Source organism: Chrysoperla carnea, chromosome X, assembly GCF_905475395.1.
Source record: "Chrysoperla carnea chromosome X, inChrCarn1.1, whole genome shotgun sequence".
In the NCBI taxonomy this organism is placed as follows: domain Eukaryota; kingdom Metazoa; phylum Arthropoda; class Insecta; order Neuroptera; family Chrysopidae; genus Chrysoperla; species Chrysoperla carnea.
In genome coordinates this window covers 14264587-14290693 of record NC_058342.1, presented here as the reverse complement: position 1 = coordinate 14290693, position 26107 = coordinate 14264587, and the positions used below count along the sequence as shown (strand labels likewise).

Below are 26107 nucleotides of genomic sequence, written 5' to 3'. Positions count from 1 at the left end.
GAAGCTCCACTGGAATTTTAAAAAAAAATACATATTTATAGCGCGAATTTTAAATTTTTTAATATGATATGCATAAAAAATCCGAAACCATCATTACTACCCGATACTAGCGATTTCACAAAAGATTTAGGTAGTACTATTATTACAGAAGCTTTGAATTCTAAAGTAAAAAAATCATGAGTTCATCTGAAGTACTCTATTTCCAAAATAATTCTGCAGAAGGGTGTTTAAAAATACTAGAAAGCAAATTAAAGATCATACTAAATAGTTAATTCGTGTTTATTTCCGATTTACTCACGATCCAAAAATATATATCGATTTTAATACTACCTAAGAAAAAAAAACGCCTACGTCTAATCTTTCGATACCGATGATTTACGTATACGATTACGATTTCGATACGCTTCCACAACTTGTGGTGCATCTAACGATGACGATGAATGCATATGAAGTGATGAAGTATTAATGCGAGGCGTAGCCCTTTTATAAGATGCTTTACTATTAATTTTTAATTTCACACTGGAAATCGGTAATTTGTTACCAATTTTTTTTGCACTACGTGAATTATGTTGAGAACTACTGGATTTTTTCATGGCGTGTTGATTAATTTGAAGGGCTGTGGTATTTAACGGCGTAGAACTTTCACTTAACGATCGACGAGCTCGAGTTTGACTAGATGTTGTTGCCCCGGTTGTACCAGGACATGTTGCTTGATCTTTGAGTTGATTGAGTTTTTTCTTTAAGCAGTAAGCGTACTCGAAACATGAATGTTTTTCCTCTTTCATACGTTTTATTTCGCCAGTCATGTGTTTATGTTTGATATATAGTTCGAGCATTGCTTTTGCAAATTTATCCAAACCTGCGGAGAAAAATCAGCATGAATAAAATCTTTTTACAAAGAGTGGCCAAAAAACTAACTCTTTTGGAGGTACGAGATATTTGTAGGTGTAAAAGTTTGTTATCCTTGGTCCTTTTGAACTCTACCATGCCTCCTTTTAGGGATCATCAATTAAATACGTCACACGTTAAGTGGGTGGGAAGGGGGTCGAAATGTGACATAATTTGATAAGGGGTAAAGTGGGATCAATAATTTTGTAACGTCACATGTTAAAATTTAAAATATGAGCCCAAAATTTATATATAAAAACAAAAAAAAATTTGCCCCTAAAAACGAAGTTTTTATTATACTCACTAGAGGCCAAACGCCTCGGCTGATTTTGATGATTCTTACGTCAATTAATTTGTCTTAACTTTGCGAGTACTACTACAGATATGGCAATAATGAAAATTCAATATGGCGACCATCAGATGCCATAATGAGAAAAAGAAAAAACTGAAAGTCGGCAAACTATGTCAGGTGGGGATATCATTGAATAGCAATTAAATAGACAAATCGGTTACCGTAATAATCATTAAGATCGGTTCACGCGTTTGGTCTCTAAAGCGCCTCAAACATACATACATAGGCTAAAAATGAAAGTCGACAAACTATGGTAAGTGGGGTGTATCGTTGAATAAGTATTTTAAAATCTTAACTAAAATGGGTAAAATAAAAAATTATTTTAAAAATCAAAAACCCGTTAAGTTAAATATAAACTGAAAAGGAAAAAACAAGTCCAGCAGTTTACATAGCGACTTAAATAGTCGGGACCCATTATTGGAAAAATTCGAGCCAGTATAGATTTTAATAGGTTGCGACTGTTAAAGTCGCAATGTAAACTGCTGGACTTTAGTTTATATTTAACTTTATACCCTTTATATATAAAAGGCGCTTCGCGCCCCCTTCTCAGTTTTTTTATTGATAGATTCAAGATTGAAAACAATGCAAAAAAAGCGCGCATTGCGCGATTTTCAATACCGCTTCGCGTTTTATTATAGAAGTATGATGCTCACTAATCTTATGTGTCCAACACGGCGCTGTCAATTAGTGTCGAATGTTGCAATTAATGCTACAATTCATATCATAAAATTTAGAAGCTTCTTTGTCGATATAAATATAGTATTTTTAACTTATCAGATTTATGAAAAATAATGCACTGATAATCGACACTGTCTCTACAGGGTATTTCCACAACTAACTCAATCAATTGTTTGTTTTCACTTGTTTTATTTTTAATCTAATTTTATTTATTTACTAACGTAATCAATCGTTTATAGTTAATTAATTAATTAATTAATCTTTTGTCCTGTCTATTATTTAAATTATTTGACTTGATATTGATTTTATACAAAATTTTTATTAAGAATTTAAGAAATTTAATAAACATTTTTAAATGCTGTTTTATTTTAATTATTTCTAATAAATTATAAAATATGTGACGTTACATCAAGGAGTGGGGAGGCTTAAAAAATGTGACCATTTGTGACATGGCGGAAGGTGGGGGGTTAAAAATCATACAATTAGTATGACGTAATTTATGGATGGCCCTTAAAGATAAAGAAGTTTAGAAAATGGTCTACTGCAATTTACTCTAAGCTTCACAGCTTTTATGGAAATAGAAAATGTAAGACCATTTGTAAAAGGAAAAAAGTACTATTTTTTTCCTTACGTATGACACGCGTCACGCTCTTTTCATTAAAACTGTTATGATCGTTAGAATCCTAATTTCTCCTCCAATCTGATGTGCGTTTTATAGCCATATTATTTTTTTGATCTCGAGTTATGGACATATTTGTAAGCGGAAATTTTTCTATTTTACTACATATAGGGGACACCATCTTTTATGTCGATATGTAAACATTGAACTTTGAAAACAACCAATTTCTGTATATACAGTATTTTTATTAAATTTGATCTTTTGCAATTTATTTGAACTAGTTTTTGAAAACAACATCAATCAAGTGGCCGCCTCTCTTAGCAAAAACAAAATGCGCCCTTTTTGCTACGTTTTCGTCTAAGCAGTCACTTTTTGGACATACAATGGCGTTTCATGGATCTCGTATGGATTCTCCGTTTCCCAAATGGGCCTCGTCGGTCATCAGGGTTTGCTTAAAAAATCAGGTTTAGTGTCAATCATTCGAGTGACTTTTTGGTGGCGATACAACACTTTGGGGCCTGGGCAATACTCTCTCTGACCGCTTCCACCAGTTCATTGTATTGCCTTGGTCGTTGGTGAACGGCATGTTGACGATCTTCCACTATCCCGTGCAGTGTCAGATGGTGCCTGCTGGCCACGACATTCACGTTAACACAACTAAGGGGCAGTACTTAAATTACGTAACATATTTAGAGGGAGGGGGGATCAAATCATAATGTTACTATTTGTTATGGTACGAGGGAGGCGGTCCTTCAACGCTTTTACGTAATTATCGAAATAAATAATAAAAAATTTTGATGAATTAAAAAAAATTTTAGTTAAACCTCGGGCTCTAAACTATACTGTAGCTAACTTTTAATATTTTGAAAATAGCGCGTTGCGCGTTGAGATTACTCAACACACACAAATTGGTTAAACATTTTTAACCATAATACTCTAAAATTCAAAGAAGAAAAAAATTACGTACAAAACAGGGAGAGGGGGGGTTCAATATTTTGTTACAATCTGTTACATAGGGAGGGTAGGGGTTGAAAAGTCGTTCTAAATGCGTTACGTAATTTAAGTACAGCCCCTAAACAGCTATTTTCAATGTATAGCGTCACTATTTCGTTGTGTGGTTTCGGTGTGAAGCGATTCATGGTTAAAATTGTACTGAATTGACATTTCAAAAATATGTCTAATCTAGTCAATCGGTTGACAAATGCCAAAAGCTATTCAATTACATACCGACATAAAATATGGCTCATCCTGTACGAAACTTACATTCATTTTTTATAGAATTTTACGATCTTTAAGGTAATATAGCAGTATCAAGACAGGAAATAGTTGAGTCAAATCAGCAATCATTTCAAGTCAAATTAGCAAGTCATGCCTAACAACTTATTTCTCTACGAAGATTTTTATAATCAAATATTTCTTTTTCAGGAAAAATCATATCAAATACTACGTTTGGTCCTATGATAATTTTTATGATTGCGAGCCGATTTTTTGGAGCATTTTGAATAGCCAAACTTTGGATAATTTTTTTCAAGAACTTATATAAATCCTACCTTTTGTCAAAGTACGTTTTTCTTTCAGCAAAGCGGTTTCTTTTTCCTTCCAATCAATTTCACGTTGATCAAAATTAGCAATTTTCGTATTCATTTCATTCAATTTCGCAACATTTACTTCGATAATCGCATTCAAATTTGCTTTCTCCTGTTGGCATTTCTGTATCATTTCCTTTGAATGTTCCTCCACACTTCGTAAACAATTCTCCAAATATTGTTTTTCCGATTCCAGCGAAATAATTTTCTTATGAAATTGAGTTTGAATTGTTTCAATTTCTTGTTTCATCACATCTTTCAACGATGTCTGTAATTGTTCGATTTCTTGACTATGCCTTGTTTGAATTGTGACCAGTTGCTGTTGGAGCTCCTTAATTTCTGGACTTCCAGCGTATGTTGCTTTATTTTTATTATACTGTTTAATCACCAATTTCAACTCTTTAATTTGTTTTTGGAGCGAAACAATTGTAGCCTCATGATTTTGTAAGCTGTTGATTCGTTGTTTGGATACCTCGAGATCTTGATTTGCATGTTCTAGCTCCGAAATTAATCGTGCATTTTGTTCTTCAAAGATTTGGATGCGGTACATTAATTCATTAACCATACCAGATGCTTTTAAATACTTATCTCGTTCGAATTTTAAGCAATTCACTTGCGCCACTAATGCATTTATACGATCTACAGTTGTTGAGTCTTCGGAAATTTTCTCTGGAGAAGTAGTTTGTTGTGAATCTTCTTCTCTATCTAATACTATATAACATTGCATTTTGGCTAAAAAAAAATTTATATCATTAAAATTCTTAAACTAAAATTCGAAGAAAGCATGGAAATTGTCAAAATTTTTCTCAAAACCACATTAATCCATATTAACCCATTTTGGAAGATAATTTATATAGAACGCATTAGGTTATACAAAAAATTATCGTTCGCTGACGGTAGCAACTGCAGACAAAAAAATTTTTCCGCATTCGGTGTTCGGCTTATTTTAAGGAAAGTATTTAGTCTAATAAAATTAAATGGAATATCATGGTAATAAAGAAAAAATTAATGCATCTTTGAAATTTTCCACAGTTGTTTATTAAGTTGTTAACACTTTTAAAAAAAAAAGTCGACTTTTCACGGCTGTAACTAACCCCCTTAGTTGGGGATTTTAATCAATATATTACATTTAAAAAAAAAAACTATGCATCAAATAAAAAAAGTTTAATTAAAAGTCCTAACTGAAGTATTTGTGCACATTTTTGTGTATTTTTCGACTTTCTGACTTCAAAATTGACCGAAATATGCCAATTTTAAAATGGAATTTATTTGCTCATTCAATCACATGAAAAAGTATCCATCTTGTAAACCGTTAGAGATAGAACAAAATTTATTCCTTATAAAAAAATTAACAACTTTTATTTGAAGCATTCTTTCGTAAACATCACTGTTTACCCGTGAGGGCGTAACTTAGGAAAAAACATTGGTGTCCATTTTCTCTAAAACTATAAAAAAAGTGTGTTGATTTTTTCAGGTTAACTTCAACTATTGGTTTTGCGAAACTAGAAAATAAATAAAATATTCCAAAAAAATACTTGCCAAAATTTCAAAATTTTTGAAACTATTTTGGAGACGTCTTCACGGTTAAAAAGGGATGTTTAAAAAAAAAAAAGAAAATATTTTTCGAAAGTTTCTAAATTTAGCAAGTATTTTCTAGAATTTTTTTTCTTTTCTAGAATGTTTCACAAAACGACTAGTTGAAGTTAACCTGAAAATCAACACACTTAAAATTCCATTTTAAAATTGACATATCTCAATCAACTTTGAAGCTAGAAACTCGAAAAGAAATCGAAAGTGTACACAAATACTTCAGCTAGAACTTGTATTTGATTTTTTATTTTTTATTTGAAGCATTTTTTTTTTGTAATTTGTAAAAAACTGATTAAAAACCCTCAACTACCCCCCCTCCTCCCAAAAAAAGGGGTTAGGTACGCCCTGAGAGGTCGACTTTTTTTACGCTCTAATAAACAACTGTAGAAAATTTCAAATATGAATTAGTTTTTTCCTTTTAGATATTTAGTTTAATTGTACTATTTGGCGAATTTACAATTTTACTTTTTACGGGGGTCAGGGACCTGTAGATTAAATGTTTTTTAACTTTAAATCTCCGAGCGAGATTTTAAGCTAATGATGATGAGAACTCGAAGATTCAATCCCTACCTCTGATTTTTTTAAAATAACTTTTCTCTATTTTACTTACCGTTAGCCATTTTTTCCTCACATGCAGTTTTTAGGACGGATATTTGAGTTTCGATAGCTTCGCGCACTTCCTTATCAAAGTTCCTGAAAAATGTTAAAAGCTTAAATAACAAATATTGCGAGACTAATAGGAATAGGAAAAATGATCTGGCATCATTTTAGCTTCATCAAACGTGGAGAGCAAAATTTAAAGCGTAGAATGATTTATGATTTTGGCTTCGCTTTAGGGAATAATAAATGGTAAGAGAGGTGTCTAAACTAAATCCTAATTCGTAGACTTAGAAAGTCTTTATGTCTTCTTTGAAACAAGTCTACACCTAAAAATAAGAGTGCTACATGGTGACAGATTCTATAGTAAACAGATGAAATTATGGGATTATTCTGAAATTATGGGATTATGATTCAATTCCAAGCAATTTAGTTTTTCGAAACATTCATTGGAATTCTTTCGATCGAAATCTATGAGCCTCAACGATTGATATTGCCGCCTGAATCTCAAAAATTGGAGATTGTACCTCTTGGTATCTACAAAGCTGAAAGCCAGACATGGCTACAAGATAATTCATGCAAAAATGTATTACTTAGACGAATTATTTTGGACATATGAGTCCAAGTTTTTTTTAAAGAATGTTCAGGAAGGTCCATATAACAAAATCTACATCTAACTTGGTGCCGCTAGAGAGTTTGTCATTGTTATGGGTTAAATAGGCCAATTATTATAATCCATTTCTGAGGTGATTTTTGAAAATTTTAAAACTGTGAAAATATTGGGCCAGAAACGTATACACGGGGATTTTCAGGGTCACTGATCACTATTCCGAAGTTATAATTTCTATATCCTCCGAGTATACTTTTTTGGTCAATTTTGTTGAATACTTACAAAACATTGCTGTGTAGGGCCAATGGAGGGAGAATTATCCCAGAAGAGGGGGAGGGAGTACATCCACATTCTAACCGCAGAATCGTGGAAAATTCGGAAAGCGACCCCGAAAATTCCCGAGTATACGTTTCTGGCCCATTTTATTGGAAGTTTTAAAATTTTTTTAAATGACTTCAGAAATCGATTCTAATAATTGGCCTATTTGGCCTATAGCAATGGCCAAACTTTCTAGCGGCACTAAGTTAAATGTACTTTTTGATATATAGACATTACTGAAAATTTCAAATAAAAATGTCGAGATACAAAAAAATTATCTTTGAAATGCTAAAATGATTCGTCTATAATTTACAAAATACATTTCTGTCTTGTAGTACCACAAGTACATTTCTCCCTCCATCTAAGATATTATCTTTAAGGAGCAGCTTGTAGTCCGCAAACGAAACTCCAGGATGCCTTTTAATGCCTGTATCCTGGAATGTCCTTCTGTCCCGGGAATTATAACAGAATTTCATTCATTTGGTCCGTCAGCTCATTTGAGGATGTTCGGCAATCCTGTTCTAAGTAGCGGCTGAGGTTAGGTAGACTGAGCTGGGCTGCTGGGCTGTCGTTGAAGATAGTAATGTAGCTGCACATTAGATTGTTCAGTCTTATAAATTCACATACCTCGCTTGATACACAGTATAGTGATCCGGCAACCGGAATTAGAGCTGTAAATCCAGATTTTCAAAGTTTCCCACAAACTATCTTGCTCTCCAACTTAGATCCGTCGGTATAAAATACTACACTCCATAGTTTAACCAAGTTCTTATTCCAATTATAAAACTTTAAATCTCTGAAAATTTTGCTTACCTGTACTTTTCAATTTCAGCTTGAAGTTTCTGAATTTCAAGCAATTGTACTTGAATCACTTGCGATTTACTTGAGATAATTTTTTCATAAATATGTTTCAACGATGCTAACTGTCGCAACAATTCTTCCTCTGTATTTGAACAATCAAAATTTTCTTCCATATCAGTTAACTGTTCCCCAATAAACTTCACTAAACTATTACGCATCGCATGAATTTCATTACGCACACTATCATAATTATTGTTATTTCGATTCAATTGTTTACGCAACGATTTATTCGTATTCTCTAAATCGCACACTTGTATTAAACGTTCTTCCGCCTCACGTAATTTTATCTTTAAATTTTCAATAATCGTTTGAAAAGCTTCCGAATTTTGATTACGTATCTCTAAGCTGTTGCGTAAGGCAACGATTTCTTCATGACATTTGTCGTGTTGTACGGTTTCTAATTCCATGATTTTTTGACGTAGTTCTTGATTTTCTTCAGTAACTTGTACGAGTTCGTTTGCTTTATCAAGTAACGATGTTTTAATGTTTTTATTTTTGTTAGACATAACTTGAAGCTCATTTCGAATTGTATCGATTAATTGTTGGTAATTATTTGAATCTTCCCCACCATTCGTTGTGTCTTTCGCAGGGGATGTTTGCAAAGTACTCGTCTCTTGAAATGATATAAAATCGTTCCGCAATGCTTCTAACTCCTTTTGTAAGATATTTATAGTTTCGCCACGTTTTTGATAATCTGAAGCTAATTTTTCATAATCTTGATGTAAGCGATTGTAATCGTTAATCGTTGTCGTATCACTTCGTTTCAGTTCATCGAAATCGTTTTCCAATTTTTGTAATTTATGACGATATCTGTTCAAGTCGACATCTTTTTGAGAGATTTCTTGTTCCAATATTGCGAGCTGTGATTTATACTTATGGATATCGTTGCTAAGTAAATCGGTTTGTTCACCTTGATTGCGCTGATTTGCAGATTCTTCGGATGTTTGACATTCGGTTGAAACACCCTGTAAACATTTTTTAAATTAAAAAATTTATTTTTAATAATTTCATTTGTAAAGGAGGGTAGTCAAAAACATTTTTGATCCTAGCAAAGTATCAAGAATTGAAGGTATCTAAAATTATGGTCGTTGTATGCGATAGATGTTATAAGCGATATGTCTATTTTATCTTCTGAGAAAAATGTGACTAGGAGCTAATTCATTTTCTGACTCATTAGATTTACTCTTCTCCGAAGAAAAATGAATGGCCGGTCGTTAAAAGACAAGCTGGAATACTAAAGAATCGAGTTGGGACATTCCCAAAATTTATCGTTATAAGCGATGTCGCTAAAACCGATTTTGACTATAGAACTTATACTGTACTATCTTTTTGGAATGGAGTTCCTTATCGCACGTTTATCGCAAAAGTGTAACATTGAAAAACGAAATTTTTTGCAGTGATTTTTGAGACACTTCCCCCATTCACCAAGGAAACTTTTTTCAATCGATTCAGCTTGCCGCTAATTTTGAGAATATGCATAAATCTGATATAAATTATAACCGTGAAAGTTTGGATGGATGAATGGATATTTGTTACTCAATCACGTTAGAACGGCTGAACGCGTCTGGCTCAAATTTGGCACCGAGATAGATTATAGTCTGGAATAGCACATAGGCTTTTTATCCCGGTAAAATATATGCTTCACGTGGGATAGATTTACTTTAAGTTTTCATTGATCAAAGTTCCGACATGATTTTTTGAATAGGCAGTGATAGTTTAGGGGTCTAAAAAAGACAACGGTTAATTTTTATCGCAGAAAATGGGAAAGCATTCTTATTCTCAAATTTCTTATGGGATAGCATACAGGAACCGTATTTTTAAAGAGTTTTGTATAAATTCGTGAAATAGAACGTTTTAGCGCATTTTTCTCAAGAAGGCTTGATTAATTTACACAGTAACGATAAAAACTATCAAAATCTCTTTTAATCGCGGGTAACACCGCGGGGCTCAGCTACTAAATAGTAGTGATATATTTTTTTACTAACATTTCAGAAATTTATCTGCAAAACCAACTTTATTCCCATTAATTCACATTTTATGATTCGTTTAATTATTTTATACTGACTCATTATTTTTTATTTAATCATTATTTAATACAAACACAAAAAAGGTGTAGCAAAAGGAATTCCGTTCCAACCGGGTGTGCATAAGACACCTCTCTATTTTAGGCTATCTGAAAGATTCCAATTTTTCTCTAAGGAAGGAAGCAGTAGTGATTTCGAGCAATGGATTATTCAATGTATTTTCTAAGAAATTATTAATCAAAATTTAAATTTTAGAAAAAGTAACTACTAACCTGAGAATGTGCGCTTAACATAGCAATCATCTGCTGCTGTTCGGAGATAATTTGTTTCATTTGTACAATTTCATCACGTTTCATTCGCAACGATTCCAACGAACGTTTCAATTCAGTTTCTATTTGATTCGATGGTAATGATATATCATCCGTTTGGGCGCATTTATCACGTCTTGATAAGCATTTCTCTTTTTGGATTTTCGATATTTCATATAGTAATTCATTTAGTTTTTCCTGCAAACAAAAAAAATCTTAGTAACAGTTTCAGAATTTTTCCAGAAATATTTTTTGGAAACTCTAGTAGAATAAAGTATTGATAATCCGATAATCGACACTCAATAAAGGCGTGTTTCGATTATTGGATTTGTTTCGATTACTGAGATTACACAGAAAAGTTCATTATAAACAAAACAGGTAGGGATCTGAAGATTTAATATTTCTTAACTTTAAATCTCAGAGCGAGCATTAAGGCTATCTATGCAGGGTGTTCTGCTTTTGATATCAGAAAATTATACCAATAAATTAAGCTTATTATGACAAATGAAAAAGCTCTTTACTAAATTTCAATCTGAGGGCTGATTCGGGAGATGTGGTGATGAGAAAAATAGAAAAGTTTATGAATTCACAGACTTATCAAAATCATTAAATTAGTAGGTGTTACTTTAGAATATAGAGAGTAATATGGAATTCATACTAAAAAAAATATTTTGTTGTCTTTGTTTATAATGAAATCAACTGACCTTAAACTTTCTAAGGATCCACATGTCTACTAATTTACTCATGTATAATGAGGAAAGCTATGTGGAGAGTGCGGGCTGGAGAAAATTTTTCCGATTACTGAACATTTTCGATTATAAAGATTACTGTATTGGCATTAATACATACTTAACCTGACAAATCTACGGTAAGTCCGTGACCAAGGCAAGAAAATAGCTACATTGACCCGCCCTACTATCTCGATACTTCTTAGTTATCTATAGTTCGAGCCTAGTTACGGGCTTAAGATAAAAACCGTTGGGTGTAATTCCTATAAAGCGCAAGGTTTTTATGGTAAAAATTGACTTTTGAAAGAACAAATGAAAACCAAACAAATATACGGTAAGTCCGTGACCAAGGGAAGAAAATAGCTACACTGAACCGCCCTACTATCTCGATACTCCTTAGTTATCTATAGTTCGAGCCTAGTTACGGGCTTAAGATAAAAACCGTTGGGTGTAATTCCTATAAAGCGCGTGGTTTTTATAGAAAAAATGAAAACAAACAATTGACTGAGTTAGTTGTTAAATACTTTGTATAGAAAGTGTTGAATATCAGTGCTTGCATAATTTGTTTATAAAGTAGAAGAGTTTAAATAACCAACACAATTATGTCGAAATTAAAATTTCGAAAGCATTTTCTAGTATTTTTTGTCGTTTTTCGAGAATATTTCAGTTGACTATTTCACAATTGACTGAGTTAATTGTTAAATACTTTGTATAGAAAGTGTTGAATATCAGTGCTTGCATAATTTGTTTATAAATTAGAAGATTCTAAATAACCAACACAATTATGTCGAAATTAAAATTTCGAAAGCATTTTCTAGTATTCGAGAATATTTCACAAGACCGCTAGTTAAAGGTACCGGCAAATTTTCAAATCTCTATCTTTCATAGTTTCGGAGAAAATGGATACCAAAGTTTTGTCCTAATTTGCGTCCTTGCAGATAAGCAATGACGTTTACGAAATAATGTTTCAAACAAAAGTTTTATTTTTTTATAAGGAGCATTTTTTACAAATAAACTATTGTTGTATCTCTAACACAAGATGGGTCCTACGGATCCAAGACCCAATTGACCTATGTTGCTCTTTTACGAACTAAGCCTGACTTTTTACGTCTTGAGTACGCTATAAAAATTTCAGCATGATATTCCCTTTTCGTTTTTGAGTTATCGTGTTCATAGACGGACAACCGAAAATGAAATAATTAGGTGATTTTATGAACACCTATACCAAAATTGTGTTCGTATCATCGACATTTTTAGGCGTTACAAACTTGGGACTAAACTTAGTATAACTTGATATATATTACATTTATACAGGGTATTATCGAGAGTCTACTGTATTTCTAAGATTATCTTCTAGATTTCGCAATTTAAATCCCTTGAAATTCACCGATTAAATCAATTTAATTGTTAAAGATAATAAATAGCATAATTACTTACTTCGAGATCCTTGACTTTTCGTTTTAATAGATCACGTTCGGAGACAACATCCTTCATTTGCAACATTTCTTCATTTGCTCGCCGTAAATTTTCGCGTTCGATTGTCAATTCATCCATAATATTATTCATACGTTTAGTAAGATCGTATTGATTCGTCATTAGATTGTCGTTAACATGAGTTAAATCCGTGATTCGTTTTTGCATATCTTGAAGTTTCGTCGCCTACAAAAATCAATCAATTTATTAACAATAACACTTTGTGGAAGCACATGATCGCAATGGATGCGCAATTATTGAAACGGTATTTCATTTTATTTGACATAAATGGTACTAAACCCATGGAATAGTTACCACATGTTTGCTACTAAATGAGATTAAAATGTCAGTTGACGAACAATTGATGGAAACTGTCGTTTGGGCGAAATAATTATTCAAATTCAATTCAATCTACAAGTGAATTCAAAACAAGTGAAAACAAACAATTGACTGCGTTAATTGTTGAAATACTATGTATAGACAGTGTTGATTACTTTGTCACATTACACATACATAAATGTCACACATACATAACTGATATCCCTATATAATACATACTTTACAATTTACGCCCAATTTGCGCCTTCGCGGGTAAACAGTGATGTTTACGAAAAAATGTTTCAAACAAAAGTTGTTGATTTTTTTATAAGAAACATTTTTTACATTTAAATTTTTGTTCTATCTCTAACGGTTTACAAGATGGGTACTACGGACCCAAGACCCAATTGACCTACGTTGCTCATTTACGAACTCGACCTCACTTTTTACGTCCTGAGTACACTGTAAAAATTTCAGCTTGATATGCCTTTTCGTTTTTGAGTAATCATGATGACAGACAGACAGACGACAGACAGACAGACAACCGGAAATGGGCTGATTAGGTGATTTTATGAACACCTATACCAAAATTTTGTTCGTAGCATCAATATTTTTAAGCGTTACAAATTTAGGACTAAACTTAGTATACCTTGGTATATTTCATATACATGGTATAAACCATAGATAAAATAATAGTAGTATAAACACACATACAAAAAGCTCTTGTAAAATAAATGTCATAAAATATATATTTTTTTTAAATAAATATCATTTTACGAGTTATTTTTGAATCATTAAAAGGTAGGTTATCCACACTTATTGGTGACCCCGTCGAAGAAAAAAGAGCACTCTCATTGGAGACAACGAACAGTGGAGCACCAAATCATTTATTTGCATTAACTGTCTCGAAAATAACGATATCGGACGACGCCGCCCCTGAACAGCAATGTACAGTAGTAAAACGCATTAGCGTTCGTGTACCACCCATTCTGGGTCGCAGAGCCAGGCATGTGGTTTGCACAATTGGAGGCTCAGTTCGATCTGAGAAACATTACTCAGGACAATACCAAATACAATTATGTAATCGCTAATTTAGAAATTCGTGACTTAATGGCAGATCCTCCACCAATCGAAATAAACGCGAAGGTAAAAAAAGAACTAATTTATCGTTAGAGCGCGTCTCAGGAAAAAAAAACAAGAAGATTGCTGGGGCGTGGATTGATCGAAAACCATCACAACTTATTAATAATACTTATTGTTTATTGGATGGAAATGGGGATGAATAATCGAATATTTTTAAATATACCCAAGTGAGGTATCAAATGAGAGGGTATGACGTGTACATTACAAAAACTGTAAGTTACATGAAAATCAGTTCAGTCGTTTAAAAGTTGTGAACTCTTTTATTGGGGGGTTTATAAAATTTATATGTGCTACAAAAAAAATTGAAAGCACTTTTTGAGCGACCTGGTATACGTTGTAGGTCTTGGTGAGTGCATCATGAAAATGTGTTTCAAAATTGTCTAACACCACCAAATTTTTAAGTTATTGTGGAAAAATTGTTTTTCGTGTACTCCGTGCACTTAAACAATTGTAACTCTGTCAATTTTTAACCGATTTTCGATTGCTTAACGGTTTTGAAAACTAGAACTTTGAGCTTTCGGAATATATATATTTACGTATACTTTCTACAAACAAAAATTACAACAAAAATTATCTAAGATTTACACATTTTTTTTTTTTCATGTTTGTTACAGTTTGACGCCTTTGTGTGTCACAAATCCTCAAGAAAAATTACTTCATTCTATCCGAATAAAAAATTCTACGGGTTATCAAAATCGGTTGAAAAATGTTCAAGTTACAACGCTTTTTGTAAACAAGAAAATTTGACTCTCATCATGATATCGATGTCGTGTCATATCAGGATTGTGCATATAGACCCGGAAAAATCCTCCATTAAGCATGAATAATTTTCGCAAGGAAAATTTTTGCAGGAAACCGTTTAAAACATGCTCCTGAACGTAAAAGTGCATAAAAACTCCCCTAATAATTGCTGAAATCAGCTACCGTTTTTGCAACATTGATTCGCTTAGGAGACATCCCTACGAATTTCACCTCACTTGAACTAAATAGGACCACTGTTCCTCATAAATCGTGTTCCAGTTGAAACGAATTTATATCTTACTGCCACCCTTCAACCCCCCCCTCCCCCACTCACCTTCAAAATAGTGCATAAATATATATTTTCGGGGGAAAATATGACTTATTAATTAATGGTGAATATGAAATTTGTTGGAAGTTTCAATGTATATAAAATTTTTATTTACCTGGTCATCGATTATATTTTGAAATTTTTTAATTTCATCTTTATGCTTCGAATTGATTTTATTAATTTGAGTTGCATGATCTTCATTTATTTTTGATTTCGTATAAATTGCGTTGTTTTCGGCTTCAACTAAATCTCGTCTTGTATTCTCCAGCTCATATTCCATCTAAAAAAAATAATATAAGCGTTATTTTTTAATCGAATAAAATAGAATTAGAAAGGCGTAGTTTAAAAGTACAATTTTCCAAAAAAATAGAAAGAATTTAATCCCTATTTTTGCTATAAGACGAATCATTTTAGACGAAAAAAGTCTTACTAAAATGAATAAATTTGAAATACCGCGACCTATGGGACGAATTTTTTTTAAATGTTCAAGAAGGTCCATCTAGATCTCAAAATCTACATCAAAATTGGTGCCGCTAGAAAGTTTTTCCATTGTTGTAGACCAAATAGGCCAATTATTATAATCCATTTCTGAGATTTTTGAATATTTTAAAACTAATATTCAACAAAATGGGATAGAATTCAGAATTTCGATATACTCCTCCCTCCTGGGATAATTCTCCCCGTTGGTCCAAAATAGTAATATTCTGTAAATATTTAAAAAATGGACCAAAAAATACACTCGGAAGTTTTTGAAGTCACTCATCGCGCTTCCGATTCTGGGGTTATTTGCTCCCCGCTGGCCCACCACAGCAATATAATTTAAATAATCAACAAAATGGACCAAAAGAGGATAGTCGGGGATTTTTGGGATCGCTGATCACGATTCCGAAGTTAGAATTTGGATATACTCTCCCCTCTTAGGGTTATTCGCCTCCGCTAGCCCAACACAGCAATATTCTGTAAATATTCAACAATATAGACCAAAAAAATATAGTCAGGGGCCCTTTCTGTTGATTATTTACAGAATATTGCTGTATTGGGCCAGCAGAGGGTGAATTGCCTCCGGAGGGGGGAGTACATCCACATTTTAACTACGGAATCGTGGTAAATGATCCCAAAAATCCCCGAGCATACTTTTTTGGTCCATTTTTTTAAAAAATATTTACAGAATATTTCGGACCAGCGGGGCGATTACCCCAAGAGGGAAGGAGTGTATCAAAATTCTGAATAGTGATCAGCGGCCCCGAAAATCTACAAGTATACGTTTCTGGCCCTTTTTTTTAAATATTTTTAAATTTATCCAAAATCAAATTAGAAATGGAGTCTAATAATTGGTCTATTTGGTCTACAGCAATGGCTAAACTTTCTAGCGGCACCAAGTTAGAGGTAGATTTTGATACATGAACCTTCCTAAACATTTTTTTTTTAAATTGCTCCGATAGGTCGAAGTACTTTTTTGAAGTTTGAAAAATCTTAAATACCTCGTGTTGTATAATAATCTCTGGTAAGTTACTGTTCTCACTCAGCCAATAAAATGTTCTATTTCATGTTTATTTCTTGGAGTAACAAATGGAATATATCATAAATAATTACCTTAGTTTTTTCCGTTTTGATAACATCTCTTTCTTTAGTTACTTCGTCAACTATTGCCTTATATTCCTTAACTTTTTGTTGAGCTTCAACTGCAAAAAAGAAGAAAAAAGATGAAGGTAATAACTAACTGAGTTAGTTAATTAAACATTTGAAAGACTAATAAACAAAGACAGAAAATCACTCTTTAATTATGGGAGCTACGAACTAAAATTACTATCAAAATTTTTATTTTGTTCTCCTAGTGTTGTACGAGTCGAGTTAGTAGACCCACGTGGCTCTGTTGATCATGTTGTATTCTGCGATATTAATAATTATGCAGAGGTTTTAAGGAAACTTTTTACGAAGAAAATGCCTGTTTTTAATTGTCGTAGGATGCTTCGTAAACGATCGAGCACGGCTTTTTCGAAGCACCTATTTTTGCATTTTCGCAAACCGTGCGGAAATCTTAAATTATTTTCGAACGAAAATTCTTATACAAAAAAATACCATTAAAAGCTACAATTTGAGCCCTGAACGGATAAATGACGATAAAATGGTGTTTTTTTTTTTTTTTTTTTTTTTTTTAGTTTTACAATCCTCTATTTTTCATTTTTTATCAAAATGCTTTTTTTGTTTCTTTTTTCAAAATACATTTTAACAACTTCCTACACATCGATTTTTCCGAAGTATGTTTTTGAAACATTTTTTCGTAAACATCACTGTTTACCCGTGAAGGCGCAAATTAGCTTAAAAACATTATATAGTATGTTTATACAGGTACTTATTGTTTATAATTTAAATTTATACATTACACGTTATATATATTTATACGTTACATATATTTATAGTGTTGATTACGAATGCGTAATCAACACTGTTTATACATGGCATTTCAACAATTAACTCAATCAATTGTTTGTTTTCACTTTTTTTTTTTTTTTTAATTTTAAATTATTTTGCTTGTACTATAAAGCTGTATGACTTGAATAAAACGAAGTATATCTTACAACAACCAAATAATACAGGTTATACAGAAGCTAGTTACTCTTATCCATAATGCACTAAATTACAGGAGTTATTTTTTATTTAAATATGCTCAGTATCACGTACAGAATGTTATGTAGAAATTGACAAAATTCTTACAAAAATACGCGGAATAAGTGCCTTTATTTTAAGGAAAACAATTTTAAGCTATATATCCATAGCCGTGCACTTAAGATCAAAAATGGTAATAACTTTTATTGTGGATGATTAAATTACCCACCTTTTTTGTAAATTTTTTTTTTTGTATCATTAACCGTTTATGACTTATACGACAATGACGATTTACTTATTGACTATTTGACCGATATCTCTTTTAATATTTGTTTAAACAAGAAAATGATAATAAGTTAACTTATAAATTTACAAATTTCCTAAAACTTTTACTTTTTTTTCTAAAATTAAAATTTATGAAGTTATAACGCGTTGCAACCACCTTTTTACCACGCGTTTTTATTGTTGCAACCACTGCACCGGGTGCAAGATTAATAAAAAAGAAGTATACATAGTGTAATGATAAAAATTCAATAAATGTATGAAAAATGTTAATGTTAGTGACATAATTAGCAATAAATAATTTGTCTTCTTACCTGCAAAAGCAGCGACCACTCTTTGAATTTTTTTTTTAAGATTAAAAAAAAATTGACTTAAAAGATAGGAAATTTAATCTACAAACAAGGTTATTACCATTTTTTCATAAAGTCCACTGTTACGGGGCTACAGGCCGTAACGGTTTTTCTCTCAGTATGTGATAATGAACCTATTTTTAGAAAAAAGTAACTCCTGTGAATTAATACAAGAAAAATTCTCAATTATCTGTAGCTGTAATGCAATATTGAACGCGTAATATCTTCAACAATATTAATTTCAGAAAGAAAAGTTTAGAGTAAAAGTTTTAGAAAATTTGTAGATTTTAAAGTTAAGTTATTAGCATTTTATTGCTTAAACAAATATTAGAAGAGATATCGGTCAAATAATCAATAAGTAAATCGTCATCGTCGTATAAGTCATAAAAAGGTTAGTGATACAAAAGAAAAAAATTTTACAAAAAAGACAGGAATTTAATTATCTACAATAAAGACTATTACCATTTTTGGTCTTAAGTTCTTGTTTGTGCAGATATAACTCAAAATTATTTTCCTTAAAATGGAGGCACATCCTCCGCCTATTTTTGTAAGGATATTGTGATTTTACATTCAGTACGTGATACTGAATCTATTTAAATAAAAAAGTAGCTCCTGTAATTTAATGCAGAAATAAATTTTCTGTAGTCTGTAGTAAAATAAATCTTGCAACTTACTCAACAAGGCTTTATTAGCACCAAAAGTCATGGTTGCGTTATCCAACTCCATCTCCTTCTGATGAATCACAGTATCCTTTTGCTGAATTTCCGTTTTTAAAGTCTCCTCCAGTTCAGAAACACGTCGTGCCAATTTCTCACAATCCCGTACTCGTGCTTGATACATTAACGCCAACTGTTTTGTATCAGCGATTTCCATATCATTATATTCATCAATCATCTGTTGCTCAACATCCCCATCGGATTCAACATGCACATTATCGATTTCTTTGAGCGGTGTCAGCGAACTGACATGCTGGGTACTCCAATATCGACGACGTGGTTTCATTGCATGTTGCATTAGCTGATTTTGTTGTTGATTTGAATCGGATAAAGGACTATCCACGTTACTGTGTGAAATACCTTCATCGTAATATTCTCTGGTCGATGAGGCATCATAGGTGGGAGTTGTAACCGATTGAGGAGTGTCGACGTACAAGTTACCGTTTGATTCACATTCTGATTCGTTCCATTGACCATTCTGCAATCCTATATACAAAATTTGATAAGAATTACGCAAATTTTAAGTGGAAATGGATGAAAATTGTAGTCGTTATATCCGAGAGTCGCTTTAAACGATATGTACATTTTACCTTTATGGAATATCTTCCAGGCCCGTACGCACGGAGGGGATTAGGGGGGGGGGTCATGTACCCTATTGAGAATCTCTACACATAAATTGGAACTAGGAATGTATTCTATCCTCCCTATTCTCAGTAAACCTTACTTGAAAATTTATAGTTAGTTGTCGATTTTGTTCTCTCCCTCCCCTGGGCGGAAAGTATCAACTTTCGCCCTTGCTCCTTTCCGCCTCCGCTGAAGCAGAAAAATAGTATACACACCATGGGAGCAAGTTAAACATCTAACAAGTAAAGAATGTCGCGACTTCGTCTTCGGGCAAAATTTAACATGAAATATGAGATATTCTTTACTTTTGCTTCCTAGATGTGTAATTTACTATTTAGCGAGGAGAATTTTTTCGATCTGCCGCACGTTTTTTTAAATTTTTGCATCATTCGATGCGTTCCAAAATCCAAGTAAGTTTTACTCCCGGTACTCCCACTGTATGATTTTCCATACCACTGAAATCATGCACAAATCAGTTGACTTTTGGAACTCAATTAAGTTTGGGATCCTGAGACTATAGATATTCGTCGCTTTTTGTGTATTAAATCGCGAATTGAAATTATTGAAAGCGTAAATGTGAGTATAAGGATATATAACAGTAATTAATTTAAAAAAAGGTGTGTTATAAGTTTGACCACTATGTGTGTGTGTCTGTCTGCCTGTCTGTGGCATCGTAGCGCCTAAAACGGATGAACCGATTTTGATTTTTTTGTTTCGTAAGAATGATTGCTGTGCACGGGCCTGTCATCTTCAGAGAAATGTCACTTATTGGTGACTAACTGAAAAGCATCCTTCTTCGAGAAAAAATGAAAGTCCGGTCGTCAAAAACAAATTGGTACACCAGAGAATCATCCCAAGCAACTTACTAGTAATTATTATTTGGTGTTTTTTTCTCCAAAATAATCCTTTTTCGAGGGAAAAAAGAAGCCCAATCGAGTTGATACGACCCAACTCGACCGGTTTTAACTTTAATTCAAAATTACCTTTCTTAAATAGAAATGTAGTTGATGCATTACTGGAATAATTATCGGAAGTGGTTGAACTCTTATAACTAGTACAACTTTTGGAATTGATTGGAGTCTTAACATTCGACGAATATGTTGTTTGCATGGTATCACTACGATGCGAATTATATATGGTATACGATTCCGTATAATAGGAAACAGTATCATCTTCTCCAGAGGTACTTGATTTTTTAACACTACTACAAATAGTTGTTCCAGAAGTGGGATTCGAAGAAGTCGTGGATGAATATGTGATAGATGTATCTGTAGGTGTTCGTGTCACATTTCGTGAAACTTTCATAGTCGACGAATGTATTGATTCAATTGTTTTTTTTAAACGATTCACACAGTTTTGGAATTTTTGAGTATCGATCTTTTCTGGATTATTGGGTTCACCAGGTATCGGGACAACTATAAAGGATTAGAAAGGAATTAATTAAGGTTATAAATTCAATGGTTTGTAAACAAGACTACTAATGCATTCGACTAAATAATTCCCTGATTTTTTGAGAGGATGCTCTTTCATGATGGCTACTGTTTTTACCCGACTGCGCAACGCAAAGGAGTGATAATGTGTTTATTAGTCTATATATATTATATATATATATATATATATGAATGTATGTTCTTTTGTGGCACACGAGAGACCAAACGATAATCGATTAATCCCAACCTTGTGAGGGTTACTGAAATGAAAATATGGCAGTAATGAAAATTTAATATGGCGACCACCAGATAGCTTAATGTAATTAGGTTTTGAGAGCAATACAATTTTTAACAGGTAGCGACTAGGTGGAAATGTGAGTTTGGGGGGTAATTGTATTATGTAAGTAACATAATAAACAACAATTAAACTGGAGACCCTTGGAAATTACGAAATGGGTGTTCATTTTAGGGATTGAAAAAGTTTTTTTGCGATTTAGGGCAAAAAATGACTTTGTAGCGGAAAATGATCAGCAGGATAGTTCTTGATAATAATTTATTGTAAAACTTTTATAAGGAACTTTTTTCAACATAACCTCAAATTTCATGACAAAATCGCGAAAAACTGTTTTTTTCGTTTTTATTTTTTTTCTCGCTCAAAACAAATTTAATTTTCATGAACCTTGGTGAAAGTCTTTCTTTTTAACTACAGAAATTCATGAATTGTTATGAAACCGAAAAACTATTTTTTCTATGAGATTTTTCAAATTTTCCGTTAAAATTGCTCATTTTTCAACGACAAACTCTCTGGAGGTTTTTTTTGATTTTATATTTTGCTTGGGCTTATTTAAGCCATTGAAATATATTTTTTAAAATGGTCTATATATGTGTATGGTCTACTTTTCATTCACTCGCTTAAAATCCTGAAAAACCGAAAAAACGATTTTTCGTCTGTAAACACGATTACTCCAAAACCAAAAGAGATATCAAGCTAAAATTTTTATGTCGTGCTCAGGATGTAAAAATTGAGTTAAAGTTCGTTAATGAGCAACATAGGTCAATTGGGTCTTAGATGCGTAGAATCCGTCTTAGAAACCGTTAGAGATAGAACAGAAGTTTAAATATAAAAAGTATTCCTTATAAAAAAATAAACAACTTTTGTTTGAAACATTTTTTCGTAAACCGTGTACCCGTGAGGGTGAAAATTACATTAGAAACATTAAATAGTTTGTATACATTATTTGAATTGTATCAAATACCTATAAATGTATTTGATATATTTTAAATTTATACTTTACATGTATATTTTGTATGATCTATAATATGTTTAGGCCTTTAGGCAATAATATATATGTTTCAATATTGTCAATTTTTTTTTCATTATTTATGTCAAAACACAGTGAATTTCAATATAAATTGAAATCTATAATTTCATATCAATAAAAATTTGATAACATATTGTACATAACCGATATGGGGCAGTATACGATAAAAATTCTGTTAAATGTACATTTGAAATTTTGAAGAATGAAATAATAAAATGCAGAAAATTTCTTGTATGGCAGTTTATTTTTAATATTTACAAATCTATGCCTTCGGTATCTGAATCACTTTCATGTTCAAATGTTAGTACTTCTCTATTTGAGCAATTATCAAAGCATTTTATACACAAAGAAGTACATTTCAAGTCATGTTTCCTACATCCACACCTGTTATTACAGCCAGAAATTTGAGCAAGGTGACACCACATTTTATCAATAACATTGACCCAATACATGAGTAAGCTATTGGTCTTCCAAACCGTATACGTTGCAAGGCCCGGCTGCATGGCTCTGAACGTCGAAATAAAAATTTTTAAATGTACAATTTGACCGAAGACGCAACTGATTTTTAACGATTATTTAAAATCAAGGAAATTAGAGAATGTAAGTCTTCGAAAATGTTGTAAAATGCATCTTCCAAAGTGTTAGGCATTGCAAAAAAATTTTTATATGTACAAATTTTCACATTTTACAATTTAAAATATACAAATTGACCAACGTTGAGCTTTTGTTAGTTTGCATACAAAGCAAACATAAAATAAATAATGAAAAAAATAAATAAATAAATAAGTAAAGAAAGAAGAACATTCTTACACACATACATGTATTACTCGATACGATTCAACTAATGTATTCGTTGTGTGCGTAGTCATGGTAGGGACAATAAAATCGATGCCAGCGCTTCCAGTGAAAAATTTTGGCGTTAAAGGGGGCTGTTATTACTAATTTGCAGTTCTTTACATGTTAATGTTATAGAAATGTCAAATTAAAATTATTGTAAAACACGAATTAATTAAACTTATTGCATTAAAAATTGTGAAAATAAGAAATCAAATTGCACAAATATTATTTTTCAAAAGTAAATTATCATAATTATTTATTTAAATTTGTCAGACAATAATATTAAATTTTCAATGTAAGTCTTAAATGCAATCCATACAATTATATATGCATCCATACAATTCTATAATTAAAGTAGTGTATCGTTATCATGAAAACGAAACTCACGCACGGAGCGAATACATACTATTTAATGTTTCAATGTAATTTTCACCCTCACGGGTAAACGTTGATGTTTACGAAAAAATGTTTCAATCAAAAGTTGTTTATTTTTTTATGAGGAATACTTTTTATATTTAAACTTCTGTTCTATCTCGAACGGTTTCTAAGACGGGTCCTACGCATCCAAGACCCAATTGACCTATGTTGCTCATTTACGAACTTGAACTCAATTTTTACGTCCTGAGCACGTCATAAAATTTTAGCATGGTATCTCTTTTGGATTTGGAGTACTCGTGTTTACAGGCGAAAAATCGTTTTTTTCGGTTTTTCAGGATTTTAAGCGAATGAATGAAAAGTAAACCATACACATAGATAGACCATTTTAAAATATATATTTCAATGGCTTAAATAAGCCCAAGCAGAATATGAAAATCGAAAAAAACATCAAGAGAGTTTGTCGTTGAAAAATGAGCAATTTTAACTGAAAACTTGAAAAATCGCATAGAAAAAGTTGTTTTTCGGTTTAACAAAAATTCATAAATTTTCTATAGTTAAAAAGAAACACTTATACCAAGGTTCATGAAAATTAAATTTGTTTTGAGCGAGAAAAAAAATAAAAGCGAAAAAACAGTTTTACGCGATTTTCTCATGGAATTTGAGGTTATGTTGAAAAAAGTTCTTTACAAAAGTTTTACAATTAATTATTATCAAGAACTATCCTATTGATTATTTTCCGCTACGAGGTCATTTTTTGCCTTAAATCGTAATAAAAATTTTCGAGCGCCACAAAGGACGAAACATACACAGGCTCTAAAGTCGGCGAATTATGTTAAGTGGGATCTCATTGAATAAGTATTTTAAAATCATAACTAGTCAATCATAAAAGTGTAAAATTGATTCAGTCAAATTATACATGAAAAGGCGGTGAGGCTTGTATCAAATAAGGTTTTTTTTTTAATATGTTTGCAATGCAAAGGCAATATTAAAACCAATTTTCGACCTCGGCAAACGACCGGATCATGCCCAAAAATAAGAAAATTTGCAACAATTTGAGATTCAGGCGCTTTTTATAGGACCGATAACTTCGGAGATACAGCTTTCCAAAGTTTGTCTTTTTTTTCAATTTATAGAAATATACTTTGAAAGATAGGAAATTGAAAATTTGCAAGAAACTTCAACTAGTGGTCTTGTGAAACATTCTAGAAAAATACAAAATATTGTAAAAGTAATTTTTCGAAAACCAATCATGTTTACGCAAAAGTTGTTGATTTTTGTTTATAAGAAACATTTTTTACTTTTGTTCTACCTCCAAAGGTTTACAAGATGAAATTATGGGTTAAATTGCGTAAAATAGACAAACTTTGAAAAGCTGTACCTCCTATCGGGAAGGAACTATCGATCTTATAAAAACTGGCTTTATCTCAAATTGTTGCAAATTTATCCTTCTTTAAAAATAAATTCTACAGTTTTTGATGAAAAACCAGTCCACAACTGAATTCCATATTCCAGGCAACAACTGAAATATGGTCAAAATTTTCGAGGTTTTTCTTATTTTTTGGCATGATCCGGTCGTTTTACGAGGCCGAAAACTTGGATTTAAAATTTCTTTTACATTGCAAACATATCAAAAAAACAAAAATACCTGATTTGATGCAAGGTCCAATATGTTTAATTTGATTGAATAAAAAAATTAATTTAACAAATCAAAAAACCCGACTGCGTTCAATAAAAACTGAAAATACAAAACACGTTCAACAGTTCACCTAGCGCCTTCAACAGTTGGGGCCCATTATTCGGAAGATTTTAGTCTGTCTTTAAATTGGTCCCGACTGTTAAAGTCGCCATGTAAACTACTAAACTTGATAAATTAAACACATCTTTGAGGAAAAAAAAAGCGACAATTCTAAAAAAAACAGTTATTAGAAAAGCTATATTCTTACCATTACCATTGGCGCTTTCAGTAGCATTAAACGTCGATTGGAAATCGGAATCATCTTCGGAATTGTCATTAGTTATATCTATAAAAGCACCTTCCAGAAGATCATGCAACTGTAAAGAATTAAATTACTAGAAAAATTGTCCTAAATATTTGTACTTTTCTTCTTAATTTTTCTAAAACCCACATGAAACATGGTTTGTGAAACATCCACACAAAAAATATTAAAAAACGAAATAAAAACAGGGTATAAAAAAAAATATAAACACCCTTATTTTACAAAGTAATAAACAATAAAATATTTACCTCTTCATTACGCCTTCTTTGATCCTCTAAAGCTTCCTCTTCTTCTTGATCTTGTCCAGAAGGATTTATATGAAATGCATCCGATTCCTTGAAAATGTTACTTTCAAAATTATGACCCTCCATACAAATTGAGGGTTAACTGTATAGAAATCAA

General features: G+C 32.0%; 1 protein-coding gene across 3 annotated transcripts; it reads right to left on the bottom strand.

The window, feature by feature from the left end:
* Positions 1-146: 146 nt before the first annotated feature.
* Positions 147-26107, bottom strand: LOC123302319 (major antigen-like). Of its 3 annotated transcripts, none has more exons than XM_044885197.1 (11): positions 25954-26107; positions 25652-25760; positions 19076-19603; positions 16756-16844; positions 15278-15442; positions 12597-12818; positions 10396-10629; positions 8052-9064; positions 6324-6406; positions 4088-4855; positions 147-859 (listed from the first exon to the last, which is right to left on the bottom strand). In XM_044885197.1, the coding sequence occupies exons 1-11, from the start codon at positions 26074-26076 to the stop codon at positions 354-356; spliced, it is 3840 nt and encodes a 1279-aa protein (XP_044741132.1). In that variant the 5' UTR covers positions 26077-26107; the 3' UTR covers positions 147-353. The 3 variants fall into 3 exon arrangements, with proteins under 3 accessions (XP_044741132.1, XP_044741133.1, XP_044741134.1); XM_044885198.1 differs by having other exon boundaries at positions 25658-25760; XM_044885199.1 differs by lacking the exons at positions 25652-25760; positions 25954-26107 and adding an exon at positions 20725-20854.

Coding starts and splice junctions, on each gene's coding strand:
- LOC123302319 (XM_044885197.1), bottom strand. CDS start 26,076: ATGGAGGGTCATAATTTTGAAAGTAACATTTTCAAGGAATCGGATGCA. Junction 10,630..12,596: donor GAAAAGTCAAGGATCTCGAA/GTAAGTAATTAT, acceptor TTTTGTTTGCAG/GAAAAACTAAATGAATTACT. Junction 9,065..10,395: donor TGTTAAGCGCACATTCTCAG/GTTAGTAGTTAC, acceptor AAATGTTTACAG/GGTGTTTCAACCGAATGTCA.